Source organism: Hypanus sabinus, chromosome 29 (genome assembly GCF_030144855.1).
Source record: "Hypanus sabinus isolate sHypSab1 chromosome 29, sHypSab1.hap1, whole genome shotgun sequence".
Lineage (NCBI taxonomy): Eukaryota > Metazoa > Chordata > Chondrichthyes > Myliobatiformes > Dasyatidae > Hypanus > Hypanus sabinus.
This window is the reverse complement of record NC_082734.1, coordinates 10,152,649-10,168,355: the sequence shown is the minus strand read 5'-3', so window position 1 is coordinate 10,168,355 and position 15,707 is coordinate 10,152,649. Positions and strand designations below refer to the sequence as shown.

Genomic DNA, 15,707 nt, shown 5'->3' with positions numbered 1-15,707 from the left:
TTCCTCCAGGTCATCAGACTGCTCAATACACAGAGCCTGGACTGACACCAACTTACTGCCCCAACTGTGTCTGTCGTCTTGTGATGCCTGCACCGTTTTGTGCACTTTATGCAGTCAGTCCTGGGTAGGTCTGTAGTCTAGTGTGGTTTTTGTGTTGTTTTACGTAGTTCAGTCTAGTTTTTGTATTGTTTCATGTCCTGATAAATATTGTCTCGTTTTTACTGTGTACTGTACCGGCAGCTATGGTCGAAATGACAATAAAAAGTGACTTGACTTGATATAGACCATAATTAATTATTTAAATGAAAAAGAATGCTTAATCAAGTGATATCAAGTCAAATTTATTATCATTTAACTATATATATGTACATGACGTATGTAACCATATACTGTAATGTATATAGAAATGAGACAACCTTTCTTTGAATCAGGGCGTAAAGCACAGTAACCAATATATTAATAACCATCACACACACACACACACATATATATATGTATGATACATACCAAATATGAATTACATATCATACATATCACAAAGAATTACTTTTCTACAATTAAACACAGACAACATGAACTACTATGTGGCAGGGTCAGTAGACAGTACCCTCACTCGTGAACTCGTGAATCTGAGTGTAGTGGATTCATTGCTTATTGGAGTTGAGCACAACAGTATAGGCCAGGAGTTCTTAACCTTTTTATGCCATGGACTGATAGCATTAAGCAAGGAGTCTGTATCCCAGGTTGGAAACCTCTTATCGAGACAAATGCAAATGAATAAAACAGTCCAAGTTTTGGGCCAAAATCCTTCCTCAGTCCTGTAAACCACATCAGTTTATCCATTTCCACAGATCCTGCCTAACCTGCTGGGCTCCTCCAGCATTTTGTTTCGTGTTGCTTCTGACTTCCAGCATCTCGAGCCGAGGTAAATTGTGTGCTGCTTCTGTGAGAATGCTGTTTTTTTATTAGAGTTGCTATCCTTCAAATATGAAGTGAATATGAAGGAAATCATAATAGTGTTTGCAAGGCAGGGGTTCCCAATCTGGGGTTCTCGAACCCCTCGGTTAATGATGGTGGTGGGGGCATTAAAAAAAAAGTTTGAGAACTCCCGTTGCAAGGAGCTGTTACTGTTCCCTGTTGCTGACTGTGAGAACTTCATCAAAAAAGCAGCACTTTTTTCTTCAAAAACTTTTGCAGAGGTGAGAAACAGATGCAAAAATTGCAACCAGCCCTTTACACACGGGAGGCAAAGAACATTGCAGGGAACGTGGGGTAAGTTTCCAGCTCCGAATCAGAGCAGGGGGAGCGCATGCGCGGAAGTGACGCCACGGCCCGCCTATAAAAGGGCGGGGCCGGGCGCCCGGCTCTCTCTCTCGGTGTTGGGCCTGCTTGCGGAATGGTGAGTTGTGCGAAACGAGCCGATGCGAATCACCGCCATCCGAGCACCTGGCGCTTTCCGGCCGCCACCGAGTCGTTTCAGCCGCCTTCATCGAACGTAGTAACGTTGTATTGATCGGATGTCTTAGAGTTAGAGCGGGGGGGGGGGGGGAAAGGCGCTCGATGACTCTTGTGAGGGGCACAAAATGGCGATCGCTCGCTGACTGCAAATCCGATTAAAATCGGAGCCATCCTATTCCCATCCTCCGCCGTTTGATTACAGGGCTGTTAGCGCATCCCATTCTCGTTCTAGCTGATACTACTAGTTAAATCGGTGCCCAGTCTACTCTAAAATGGACCCGTACAAACTGGGTCTGGCAAGGCGGCTCTGTAGTACACCGGGAGGGCGAAATATCGGGGATTTCAGTCTGTAGAGTTGGTTAGTTGTGCAATAACTTATTTAAAGTTGTCACTATGTGTATTGAGATAGTTCAGAGGGTGTGGTTTCACATGCAGCAACATTTTATTTTGTCTTTTCCCATCTTTCAGTCTCACCGTAAGTTCTCGGCGCCCAGGCACGGCTCCCTGGGCTTCCTGCCCCGCAAGAGGAGCCGCAGGCACAGGGGCAAAGTGAAGAGCTTCCCCAAGGATGACCCTAGCAAGCCTGTCCACTTGACGGCCTTCCTGGGGTACAAAGCCGGCATGACCCACATCGTGCGAGATGTCGACAGGCCTGGATCTAGTGAGTAATGGTTTAATATTCACGTGTGTGGCTTGAGAAGAGGAAACTCGAGCGGCAGGCCATGCGCATCTTTGTTCCTACTCTGTTATCTCTTTGGCCTCTTCTAGGTCTTAATAATAATGTTCCTAGTCTCATGAAAGGCATTTATATCTTAAACGAGTGACCTGAATCTGCCCCACCTTTAGGGCAATGTCTTATCAGTATCCAGGTTGAGGACCCATCACTTTTGATTCTTAATACCTGAATAAGCTCTAAGCTTGCATTTTAGTGCCTGCTTGTATTGCACTCTTAGTCTAATCAATACCAAGCAGGTTGCATGCAATGGTTGTTTACTGTGTGCTTAAAATTTCACGGCATTGGGCCAAGTGCAGTCAGGCAGCCTTGAAGAAGGGGTTCGGCCCTGAATATTGACTGTTCACTAATTTCCATTGATGCCACCTGACTTGCTGGCTTGCCCTGATATTTTGGTTGTGGACATTTCGGGAGTATCTCCTTAGTATGGAAGAGTTGGGCTAAAGGGCCTGTTTGCATGATACTGACAAGAGGCTGACATGTTTTCTGTTGAACTTGTCCTGACTTCAGGGAATTGAATCTGGTTACATTACCCTATATTCTATTTGTAAAGTAAATGATTTTCTCTTGCTTGCCTGCCTACATCATTCCCCACTGAAAAGCTTCTAATTTGTTTCCACTGCCTAGGAGTGCATTGAGTTCCAGGCCTTTATGCTCGCCCCATTTCCTATATTGTCTGTTACTTGTATCCTTGTGAGTACAAAGTAACTTTCATTATCAAAGTACATAAATATCACCATCTACAACTCTGAGATTCATCTTGTGGGCATACTCAGCAAATCTATAGAATAGTAACTATAACAGGATCAATACAAGGTCAACCAGTGTGCCAAATACAACAAACTTCAAATGCAAATATAAATATGGCAATAAATAATGAGAAAATGAGGTATAATGAGGTAGTCCTTTGTGGGAAGCATCTCAATGATGGGCCAAGTGAGTTATGTTATCCCCTCTTGTTCAAGAAAGCGGATGGTTGGGTAGTAACTGTTCTTGAACCCAGTGGTGTGAATCCTGAGGCTCTATTTGATGGCAGCAGCGAGAAGAGAGCATGACCTTGGGTGGTGGGGATCTCTGATGGATATTGATTTCCGACAGAAGCATATCCCAGATTGCAGTAAAGATAAGTTGATTGAAACCTGGCCGCCAGATTCCCACTCAAGCCATTGTTTTCCACTGAATACAGTTAAACCACGTGCACTGAGCTAGTACAAATAAACCAATTTAACTTGCAAGGTAGGCGCTGAGAGGTGTGCTAGGGACATATCCACAGCCAATGTCATTCAAACTGGAGCAGCTGATCTTCAGTGACTTTCTGTGGGCTGCAGAAAATTGATTCAAAATTACTTCTTAAATATAAAGAATCTCAGCTGTATATGGTACTTCGATAATAAAATATACTTTAAAACTTTTTGAACTTTGATTTTGGGTCTAATGAGCAGCATTATGAGGTGCTGTCCATTCTGTTACATGCACCATGTATAGTTCAAAGTCTTGGGCAGTGAGATAGGACTTAATTGTATATTGGGCTTATTTTAGCCACTCTGCAACAATTGTTACAAAGCTGCTGCTTCACGTTCATTTACTTGATTTATGGACCTGTTGAATTTCAAATTGTGTAACGTCCCAGTTGTGTTAATCTGAATGATGAGGGTAAGAGGCAGATGTAATTGTTGGAGTGAACAATTATTTAAAAAGTACATTTATTATTTATTAATAACACTTATTAAAATATGTAGATAAAAATGGCACTGTTTGTACAATTGGATTAGAACAGAGTTTTTAATACCATGACCATTACCATTAAGCAAGGGATCAGCACACCCCAGATTGGGAACCCTCAGGTTGAAGCAACACACACAAAATGCTGGTATGCAGCAGGCCAGACGGCATTTTGTGTATGCTGCTTGAATTTCCAGCATCTGCAGATTTTTCTTTTCTCAGCTAATGGCTCGTGTAACTACACATGATGATAAATTCGACGGGCGGACATAAACAGCCACTAGTAGTGGCTTTTGCTGAATGTCGAGTTTCCTGACCAGTGTGGTAAAAATGGGCTTGAAATGATTTGCCATTAGCAACTTTTTTCTTTGTTCTTCACCAGCACCATGTGGCTTAGCTGCAGTGGTAGAGGCATTGTGTCCATTGACACAATGGGTTTGTCTATTCTAGCTGAATCATAGCTGTTCCCATGACTGGGTCAGCCAGATGTGATATTGCTAGGGGAAAATACAAATTGTTAATATTTCTGATAATTTCTTGCAGAGGTGAACAAGAAGGAGGTAGTAGAGGCAGTTACAGTGATTGAAACTCCTCCAATGGTAATCATTGGCCTCGTCGGCTATGTTGAAACTCCACGTGGTCTTCGTGCTTTTAAAACTATATTTGCGGAGCATATGAGTGACGAATGCAAGAGGCGTTTCTACAAGAACTGGTAACTATGCTAAACAATTCTAGTGTAACTTCTGTAAATTCTAAGCGGAATGGTGTTAAAATTTGCATTTGATTATCAGCAGCTCCGCTCGACTGTGGAAACAGTTCGATGAGCTCTGGCTCTGTTTGTTGGAGGAATATGTCCTTTGAAAACAACAATGAGCCGCCCATTCTTGTGGTGCTGATTCCTTCCGCTCGCACTACGTGTGATGAGGGGTCGCGCCAATGTTCTCTTGTCTCTTTGTAAAGGTACAAATCTAAAAAGAAGGCTTTCACAAAGTATTGCAAGAAGTGGCAAGATGAGGATGGCAAGAAACAGCTGGAGAAGGATTTGAACAGCATGAAGAAATACTGTCAAGTCATTCGCATCATTGCTCACACACAGGTAAGCTTTGGGACTTGACCTAATTAGCTATATCTGGTATCTAGTATAAAACATCTTGCTTTTGGCTGGTACTGTCCCTGCAATTGCTTTTCGTGAAGCAATTGTATCTGTACAATGCCATACACAGCCTAAAAGGTCAGTGAAATCTTCACAATAGTGAATTTTACTGCTGTTTTTCATTTCTAAATTTTAGATGGGACACTACCCCTGCTTTTTGTTCACTGTTCTGTGATTGTAAGGCCTGGTCATGGGGTCTTTATGGGTTATGGCTGGTGACGATAGACAATATGTGCAGGAGTAGGCCATTCGGCTCTTCGAGCCAGCACCATCATTCGATGTGATCATGGTTGATCATCCACAATCATACCCTGTTCCTGCCTTATCATATCCCTTTAAGAGCTCTATCTAACTTTCTTGAAAGCATCCAGAGAATTTGCCTCCACTGCCTTCTGAGGCAGAGCATTCCATAGATCCACAACTCTGGGTGAAAAAATTTTTCCTCAGCTCCGTTCTAAATGGCTTAACCGTTCTTAAACTGTGGCCTCTGGTTTTGGACTCACCCAACATCAGGAACACGTTTCCTGCCTCTAGTGTGTCCAATCCCTTAATCTTCATATTTACATGTGGTAGTTGACCACATGTGATTAAAGATTTAAAGTACGTATTATCAAAAGTGTGTGTGCAGTGCACAACCACGAGATTCTTTCCTGCGGACAGTCACAGAACAATGAAACAACATGCAAAAAACAAATCCGATAGATGGCAAAAATTGAGCAAATAACAGAATATTAAACATCAACCTGCAAAGCCTTGAAACAGTCTAGGAATGTACAATTCAGTTCATTTTAATGCTGTGTCCTCAATTGACTGCTGATGGGATATTTGACTATAGATGTCTATATGAGAACTTGCGTCCAACTTTGGGCTGTGAAATATTTGGAAACCCTGGTGAAATAGTAATTGGGGTTGTGGACAGGGGCTTTTGTTACCTGTTGCAATGCTTTTAAGGTGGTTGAACATGTGGACTCGTAGGTGAATAACAGTATCATCATATTTGGCTTTTCAAATCAAGAACCTTTCATAATCTCAATCGTTTAGTGATACTTGAATATTACTGGAAGAATTTGTAGCATTTTAATTTACAATCAATCAGGGGAGGTTGGAGGGTAATGGAAGTTCAAATTATCTAAGTACATATATGTCACCATATATAATGCTGAAATTTTTCTGATAGGCAATCACAATAAATACAAGAATCATGATAGAATAGGTTAAAGACTGCACCCAACAGGATGGATAACTGCCAATGTGCAAATAAAAACCCACAAATTGCAAATACAAAAATAAATAAATACAATACTGAGAAATATGAGTGATGTAGGAGTCCATAGCATAAAAAGGCTGGGAATGTGGCGAGAATAGGTCAGATTAGTGCTGAATATGGAATTGCTCTAAGCAGGTGTAGGCCTGTGTAACCTATCTCATTTGGAAATGTGGGGCATGTTGTAGACTGCCACTGGAGGCTTCAGGAGGATGATAGAAGAAATGGGTAATTGGTGTACTGCTGTCCTTTGGAACTCCAGCTCTAATCTTTAATTTGTACTCTTTTACAGATGCGCTTGCTTCCTTTGCGCCAGAAGAAATCCCATATGATGGAGATCCAGTTGAATGGTGGAACAATTGCCGATAAAGTTGACTGGGCAAGAGAGAAGCTGGAACAGCAGGTTGCTATCAGTTCCATATTTCATCAAGATGAGATGATCGACGTCATTGGTGTAACCAAGGGCCATGGTTTCAAGGGTAGGCAGCATACTTATTCATTTCAGATGCTTAATTCTTAAGTCGCCAGGAAGTTAAGTTATCTAAGACTTTATTAAATATGAAATTAGTCTTCAGTATAATACAATGCTTTGCCTTTGTTGGGAGTATACTATGATGATAACATGGAATAAGTGTTGGTAATGGCACCTGATTCTGATGAGGAACCATTCCATGCTGCCTTCCTTCTGACATCTCCAATTAGATGAAGAGTTGTATCTAATAGACTGTGTACATCTTTAGTGATTGTCCTTCCTCTTTTCAAGGTGTGACAAGCCGATGGCACACAAAGAAACTGCCGAGGAAAACTCACAAAGGTCTACGTAAGGTTGCCTGTATTGGAGCCTGGCATCCTGCCCGTGTGGCTTTCTCTGTTGCTCGTGCTGGTCAGAAGGGTTACCACCACCGCACTGAGATCAACAAGAAGGCAAGTGTGCTGTGATCAAAATGGCAGGATGCTGTAAAGCAAATGTCTTTGCTCAGTTACTGAGCTTCGAAACTAGAGGCTAAACTGTGGGGAGGATTTCTTACAGACGCAGATGTTTCTGAAGCAGTTCATGTTTTACTACAATATGATTTGACATTGCTTACTCAAGTGAATTTCTCAAAAATGCCCATTTTAAAAAAGACCAGATTTTAATGTAGATGCAGACAACTTAATTTTTTTAATAGGTGAAATTGTTTCAGGTGGCTATTAAGTAGTAGTATCTCCTGTAGGTTTTGATTTCTGTACATCGGGTTAGTACAGCTGGCATGATAAGACTGCAGCTCAGTGCAGATTAGTATCTTGGCATTCCTATCATGCCAAATCCCTTTAGAGCTGCGGTCTGATAGAAATATCCCCTTTGCAGATCTACCGGATTGGAGCGGGCTTCCAGAAAAAGGATGGCAAATTAGTAAAGAACAATGCTTCTACTGAATATGATCTGACAGACAAGAGCATCAATCCTCTGGTGAGTGAACAGAATATTAGTGGCATTCCACTTAAGTGGGCCGTCAACTCAAGCCTTGGGTTCTAACGGTTACTCTCATTGTTCCAACAGGGAGGATTTCCCCACTATGGTGAGGTGACCAATGACTTCCTGATGGTGAAAGGCTGTGTCGTTGGTACCAAGAAACGTGTGCTCACTCTGCGCAAGGTGACTGCCTCTTAGTTTTATTGTACCTTGCTGGTTTGCACTATCCTACAGGTGGGGAATTTGGAAGGAATCCCTGGAGCCAGGCTTTTAAGTAAATGTGTTTTGACTTGTAAGTCAGTCTGAAAGTTTTAGGACTAGTTATTGTACTGGACTGCCAGATGAGAATCATAATACTGATTTAAATGTTTGGACTTTGGTCATGATTGGACACCTCCAATGCAGGGTAGGTAGTTTATTTCTATGGCATGCTAATCCTGCTGAGTTATAGTTTGCTTTTAAGTTTGCCATTAATGAAGCTTCCTTTAGTTGGGGTGAGACACAAGAGATTTATAGTAGGTTTTTTCATGGGATTTGGGTGCATTGGCAGTGTTGTAATTTGTTGCGATCATGGATTATCTTGACCGGTTGTAGTCGGTGTGGAAGACTTGTATTCTTGGACAGTAGAATTGGGATTATAAAGCCCACTTATTTTGCTGTAAGTGTAGTCTTAATATCTATATTTCAAGTTTGTGAATATGTTGACTGTTTGCTTGAGATGGATCTGTCCAAATTTGGCCAGCAGTTCCTTCTGCAGATTGCTTACTGTTCACTTTGAATTCTGCAGTCACTATTGGTTCAAACAAGCCGTCGTGCTTTGGAGAAGATAGACCTGAAATTCATCGACACCTCTTCCAAGTTTGGTCACGGTCGCTTCCAGACTATTGAAGAGAAGAAGGCATTCATGGTGAGTGGCTCTTAGAATTGTCTGTTCTTTTTTATAACAAGTCTATCAAATTGCAAATGAGGAAGAGCACAAAAAAACTGATCTTTCGTCTGCTGAATGTGCTTGGGCTGTTGATGGGAAGGTGATTTTTCATTAGGCTGCTTAACTCCTCAAACTTGCTACAAACTTCATTTTGAGATAGTACTAATCTGGTTAGAATGAACATCATATTCCAATGTATTCTAGCAACTTTTCGTTGAGTATCAAGAATCTACTTTAAAGATTCTGCTTTTCTTTGGAGTTTAAAAGATTCATGACTGGTGGGCAGAAAGATTTGTTTTTGGCCCAAATGTGGCAAACCTTTATCCATAATTTGGTATCCTCCCACAGGGGGGTATATTTTCCTTTCAGAACAGACCTCCAAACCCATCTAGGATAGTCATAGCACTACAGCACAAGAATAGGTCCTTCGGCCCATATAGTCAGTACTGAATTCTAATTAGTCCCATCAACCTGCTCTTGAACCATAGCCCTCCATTTCCCTTCTGCAGACGTGAACTTTGCCTGTCCATTTATGATAATCCTTCCAGATAATCGGTTTGTGAACCTTTGAACTGCATTCTAATGCACTTGCCTTATTTAAGGATGCTTTCAATTTTGCTGTCTCATCCAAATGCTTTTATATTTTTCCTGCTAAGTGTTCATGGTATTCTTGTAGCTACTCCTTTGGTACCAAAGGTTAAAGTGCACCAACTCCTACATCTTACCAGCAAAAGATACATTTATATCTACTCTTTCCTGTTAGTTGACTGATCTAACTATATTGCATTTTCTAATAAGCTTGACATAGCATATTAAATGTCTTCTGGAGACTGGTCTGGTAGTGTATCATGCTTTACAGGTGACCCAGGTTCAGTTTCTGCCACTGTCTGTAAGATGTTTTTTCCTGTAGTCCTGGTTGGTAGGTTAATTGGTCATTGTAAATTGTCCCATGATTAGGCTTGGATTAAATTGGGAGAGATTGCTGGGTGGTGTGGCTCGAAGGGCCCATTCTGCATTGTATCTCAAATAAATGGTATATTCACAGGTTTTCCTTTGTCCACAGCACATGATACTACTTCAGTCATTAGATTTATTTTACCCTGTTGAATTACTGTTCTCAGGATTGACTGGCTTTGTTCTGACTGGGTCTTTTGATTTGCTCATTACTTTTTTTTTCTCCTTTCAGGGACCACTGAAGAAGGATCGGATTGCAAAGGAAGAAGGTGCATAAATCTTGAGCCAATGATTGTAATTGGTCAATAAATACTGCTTTTAAAAAGCATTACATTAAATATTTGGTCTTTTTGTGTTCAGTGATTTGTTTCCAAACTGCCTTTCTATTTCCTTTGCTATTAATTCACTACAATTCCAAAAGTGTATAGCATTCCTTTTGGGGTAATTACAGCAGTTGTCCCACTCTTGGCTTAGCATGTTGTCATCTAGAACTATATTCTCCCTGTTGCTTTGCCATCTGGGTTTGTCGCATAATTGGATTTAGCTATAGGGATAACAATATCAATCAGTAATTGGGTCAACAATTACTAGATGTGAACTACTAGCAAGATTAGTGTGAAGCATTTTCTTGTAGTTTTATCAAACTCAAACATAATATTTTGATATTTGACTGGAGTTTTCTCTAAAATTGACTTCAAATTTGCCAATCCATTAACCTGTTTTAATGTCTGATGGAGATGATGCATAGCCTTAAAAAAGACTTTTCACAAATCTTTAGCTATGTTCTATATTGGCACGTGGCCAAGTGGTTAAGGTGTTTGTCTAGTCGCTAGTTCAAGCCTTGGCTGAGGCTGCGTGTGTGTCCTTAAGGCGCTTAATCACACATTGCTCTGCAACGACACCGGTGCCAAGCTGTATGGGTCCTAATGTCCTTCCCTTGGACAACAGGTGGCATAGAGAGGAGAGACTTGCAGCTTGGGCAACTGCCAGTCTTCCATTTTAAAACAAACCTTGCCCAGGAGTGCGCACTGGAAACTTTACAAGGTGCAAGTCTATTGAGAGTAACGGAGGCCTACTATATTGTACAATTCTACGTAGAATTGGATCTAGTATAATTGATATATTTACATTAGTTGGTACGGTTTTGGATTGAGAGCTACATATTAGAGCAAGGGAGGACTGGTGTTGCCAGATGCTCAACGGCTTTTGTGATCTTGAACCCTTCTATCAAATCAAGTTTTAGTCCAAAGGTCACAATCTCAAATTCCCTTTTTTACCTGTAGTCTCACATCAAAGTAACCTGTATGATATCCAGCATACGATACTGACTTGTGACTGAAACCTGGCAAACTTCTATTGCTATGTGATGGAAAGTGGCTGCATTTTGGCCTGGTATGGGAACATCAATAACAGTGGAAAATCCCACAAAAGGCCCAGTCGTTGAGTACATGTACATGAAACATTGCTGTGGAAAAGCAGCATCAATTATCAAAGATCTAATCACCCAGGCTGTACACTTGCTGCCATCAGGTAGAAAGTACAGGAACCTTAAGACTCACCACCAGGTTCTGGAACAGTATCTCTCAACTGTCAACGCTCTTGAACGAAAGAGGATTACAAGCTGACTTGGGTTCTTTGCGGGAATGGGACCTGCTTTCAGGTTTCATGACTGGCTGTTATTTGATATGCCAAGGACGTAAGAGTTTCGCTGCCCTTTGGGGTCCAAGATTTTGTGGATCTGGAGGTGAAGGTAGGTGTCTGTAGGAATCCGGTGTGTTGGGAGATGGAAGGTCGAAAGCAGTGAGCTAGCTATGTTCCCAGAGACCCCGAGTTCTTTAGGCACAGCTTGGAAAAAGCGATTTAATGGACTTAACATTGCAAACTGGTGAGTTGGTATGACTCCCCTCTTGCTGTGAAATGGAGACACTTTTCCCCATTAATAGGGAGAGAGCCTGTGGTATGTCAAACACCAGGTAAACGAATAGTCTGGGGTACTGCAAGTCTGTTGCTTTTCTGTATGCTTGAGTGCTCGGTGGTGGGTGTTGATGCTTTTTTTTGCTGATCAGGGAGGAGGGATCATTGTTGCTGCTTACGCATGGGAGGGGGGTGCTTTGGGGTTCAAAGATCGACTCATTCATTCTTTGGGAGCACTCCTGATCTCATGGATAGTTACAAAGAAAATCAGTATGTATATATGCATTTGACATTACATGCACCTTTGAAACCTTATTTATATTTGCATTTGCAGTGTTCATTGATCCTGTTTACAGTTACTGCCCTATACATTTGCAGAGTGCCTGCAGGAAAAAGAAACTGGGTTGTACTCTTGACAATAAATTTTACTTTGAAATTTAACTTGAGAGCACAGTGGAGAGTGTACTAACTGCTTTGAACACGGGCTGGTATAGAAACACTAAACCTCAGGAAGGGAAAAGGCCACTCAGTATCTGGTGACCACAGCCCAGCTTATCACAGGAAAAGCCCCGCCCACCACTGAATGCATTTCAACATCCAATTGCTGGAACAAGTGTTGCAGATCTCAGAAGGGATTGAACCAAGGGGTGTAGAATGAAGTTGACGTTTGAGGACATGAGTTCTGTGGGACAGGACCAGATTGAGAATAGGCTTACCTAGGCCTGGACAGTCTGGTTTGTGGATCTTTACAATTTTGAATATTGTACATTGTAATGGTTGTGCTACCACAAGAAAACTGTGCCCATCACCCCCTCCAATATAGGCCATGACCCCCACCTTAGGTCCTACACCAGATTCAAGAACCTCAACAACCATTGGGTTCCTGAATGGACATGGATAACTTCAAAGTAAATTTATTATCAAAGAATATACAAGACAACATCGGGAGTTGTTACCTTATGCACATACACAGAAAATCCAAGAAGCGCAAAATCTTTGAAAGGCTGCACCTAACTGGATGGGCCAACAACTGAAGTGCAAAAGATGACAAATTCCAAATGTAAAAGAACACAATATAAATTAGCTACAAATATTGAAAGAGCGATGAAGAGTCCATAGTTGGTGGGTACAGTTTAGTATACAACCTGATTCTATGAACTACAAACTCACTTTTGAGGGCTCTACAACTTAACTTTTTCAGTATTTTCTACTTGCAATTTGTCTTTCACATTAGATCCTTGAGATTAGCACCATTTTGTCACAAGTACTACGAAATATTCAGTGAAACTCGATGTTCTTGGGGCACACCGTACCGATTCCAGTGTCAACATAGCATGCTCACAGTTTATTAACCCTAACCAGTACATCTATTTGGATTGTAAAAGGAAACCCACATGGTCACATGAAGACATACAAACTTATTAGAGGTGCTGGTGGGAATTGAACCCTGGTCTGACAGCTGCTGTTAAAGCTAACTATTACACTACTTTGCCACCCTAGATGTCAGTCTTTGTTTTTGTATAATACTTTGAAAATTCTATTTGTTTTTCATTGTAACTACCTGCAAGTGTTACGAACCCTGTAACTGGGTCACTTACCAGCAAAGATAGAGAGGACCGTTGAAGTTTGATGGTACTATTTTTAAAAGTCTTTATTTATAAAGGGGCACAAAAATAAGATTAATACAGACATTCAGTACAAAATACGTCATCAATACTCAATCTAAAAACGCGGGTATAATAATAATCATCAATTAAGCAATAGCTCTATCGTTTGTCTAGGGGATATTGTATTGTCCGATGGAAAGATAAAAGTCATTGTCCTTTCAAGCTGCAGCTATTTGGGTTTAAGAGAGATGGTTTTAAACTTGCCCGGGACTTTTATGAGGCCAATCCATTGTGTCGGGGGAGTTGGTTCCCCGTTGTTAGTTCCAAGTCGTTTTCCGTGGTACCAGCCACCAGCTCCTAGGCAAGGGAACCGAATGCACGTGGCCTCCTTCAAATGGCTTCCCGCTATTGCGGGATCGCTAGCGTTTCTTCTGTTTCGTCTGAGGGGCTGTTGGGGTGATGCAATCTCTCCCTCAACCAGCCCACTTTGCCCGAGGGCTTGCACGTAGCATAGTCCCCAATCCACAAACGTTGTCTCCAGGAGACAATGGCCATGTCTCTCTCTCATTTCCTGGGTCCTCTGATCCAACCCAATAATGCTCTTGTGATTCTCACAAAGGAGGTAGCTACCCTGCATCCTTTGGCCCCTCAGAGCTGTGGTACATTCATAACACAAGAAACTGGATCTGGAGTTAGTGCTTGGTAATATATGTGTACTCTGATAATAAATATACTTTGAGTTAGACTAAACTAATTCAGGAAACCAAAAAAAAGAGAGATTTTTGTGCACTTCATGCAATCCTGTGTAGGTCTGTAGACTAGTGTAGCTTTCTCTGTGTTTTTTTCACATAGTTCAGTCTAGTTTTTGTACTGTGTCATGTAACACCATGGTCCTGAAATTCGTCTCATTTTTACTATGTACTGTACCAGCAGTTATGGTCGAAATGACAATAAAAGTGACTTGACTTGATTAGGTGTCCCAAATAGATCTATAAAAATGGAGATGAAGCTTGCTCTACTTGCTTTACACTTGTGACAGTTTCAATGGCATATTCAAGTTTGCTGACAACACCACTGACTGAATCAAAGGTGGTGCGAATCATCATATAAAGGGGAGATTGAAATTCTGGCTGAGTGGTGCCACAACAACCTCTCACTCAATGTCAGCAAGACCAAGGAGCTAATTATTGACTTCAAGAAGAGGAAACCAGAGGTCCACATGCCAGTCCTCATCAGAGGTGGAGAGGGTCAGCAGCTTTAAATTCCTTGGTGTTACTATTTTGGACGACCTGTCCTGAGTCCAGAACAGTGGGAGGCGTGGCTCAAAGGTTCTACTCACTGTAGGTCTATAATAAGTACAATTATGAAATATGCACAACAGAGCCTCTACTTCCTTAGGAGTTTGCAAAGATTCAGCATGCTGAATCTCACTGCTGAAAGTGGTACAAGAGCCTCAGGACTCACAGCACCAGGTTCAGGATCAGTTATTACCCCTCAACCATCAGACTCTTCAATCAATGGGGATAACTTCACTTGCCTCATTATTGAAATGTTTCCACAACTTATGTATCCACTTTCAAGAACTCTTCATCTCATGTTCTTGATATTTATTACTTATTAATTATCATTTCTTTTTTACATATATGCACAGTTTGTCATCTTTTGCAGACTGCTCTGCTTGAATGCCCAAGTTGGTGCAGCCTTTCATTGATTCTATTCTGGTTATTGTTCTATTTGGATTTATTGAGTATGCCCACAAGAAAATGAATTTCAGGGTTGTGTACATGTATTTTGACAATAAATTTACTTTGAATTTAAGATGTGCGCAGCTATGTCAAGAAAACTGCTGAATAATCAGAATCAGGTTTATTATCACTGGCAAGTGACGTGAAATTTGTTAACTTAGAGCAGCAGTTCAATACATTACATAATACAGCAAAGAGAGAAAAATAATAATAATATATAAAATAAAACATAATAATAAATAAATTAATTACACACATTGAATAGATTTTTTTAAATGTGCAAAACCAGAAATAATGTATATTAAAAAAAAAGTGAGGTACTGTCCAAAGCTTCAATGTCCATTTAGGAATCAGATGACAGAGGGGAAGAAGCTGTTCCTGAATCGTTGAGTGTGTGCCTTCAGGCTTCTGTATCTCCTACCTGATGGTAACAGTGAGAAAAGGGCATGCCCTGGGTGCTGGAAGTCCTTAATAATGGATGCTGCCTTTCTGAGACACTGCTCCCTAAAGGTGTCCTGGGTACTTTGTAGGCTAGTACCCAAGGTGGAGCTGACTAGATTTACAACCTTCTACATCTTCTTTCGGTCCTGTGCAGTAGCCCCTCCATACCAGACAGTGATGCAGCCCGTCAGAATGCTCTCCACAGTACAACTACATTAGTTTTTGAGTATATTTGTTGACATGACAAAACTCTTCAAGCTCCTAATAAAGTATCCTATTGTTCCACTGCACTCCTCTGTGACCAGCCATTCTCTGTTATCTTTCTTATGCTGATT

At 41.2% G+C, this 15,707-nt stretch overlaps 1 protein-coding gene and 1 non-coding gene across 2 annotated transcripts; both read left to right on the top strand.

Annotated features, from left to right (window-relative positions):
• Positions 1 to 1,300: 1,300 nt before the first annotated feature.
• Positions 1,301 to 10,003, top strand: rpl3 (ribosomal protein L3). Its single transcript, XM_059953576.1, has 10 exons — positions 1,301 to 1,399; positions 1,927 to 2,119; positions 4,457 to 4,625; positions 4,874 to 5,009; positions 6,623 to 6,809; positions 7,094 to 7,254; positions 7,679 to 7,780; positions 7,871 to 7,966; positions 8,571 to 8,690; positions 9,898 to 10,003. Exons 1-10 carry the CDS (start codon positions 1,397 to 1,399, stop codon positions 9,940 to 9,942), a joined length of 1,212 nt encoding a protein of 403 aa, XP_059809559.1. The 5' UTR covers positions 1,301 to 1,396; the 3' UTR covers positions 9,943 to 10,003.
• Positions 6,932 to 7,026, top strand: LOC132383306 (small nucleolar RNA U83B). The gene has a single exon (XR_009508623.1). It is a non-coding gene; the product is annotated as a small nucleolar RNA U83B (small nucleolar RNA).
• Positions 10,004 to 15,707: the final 5,704 nt, after the last annotated feature.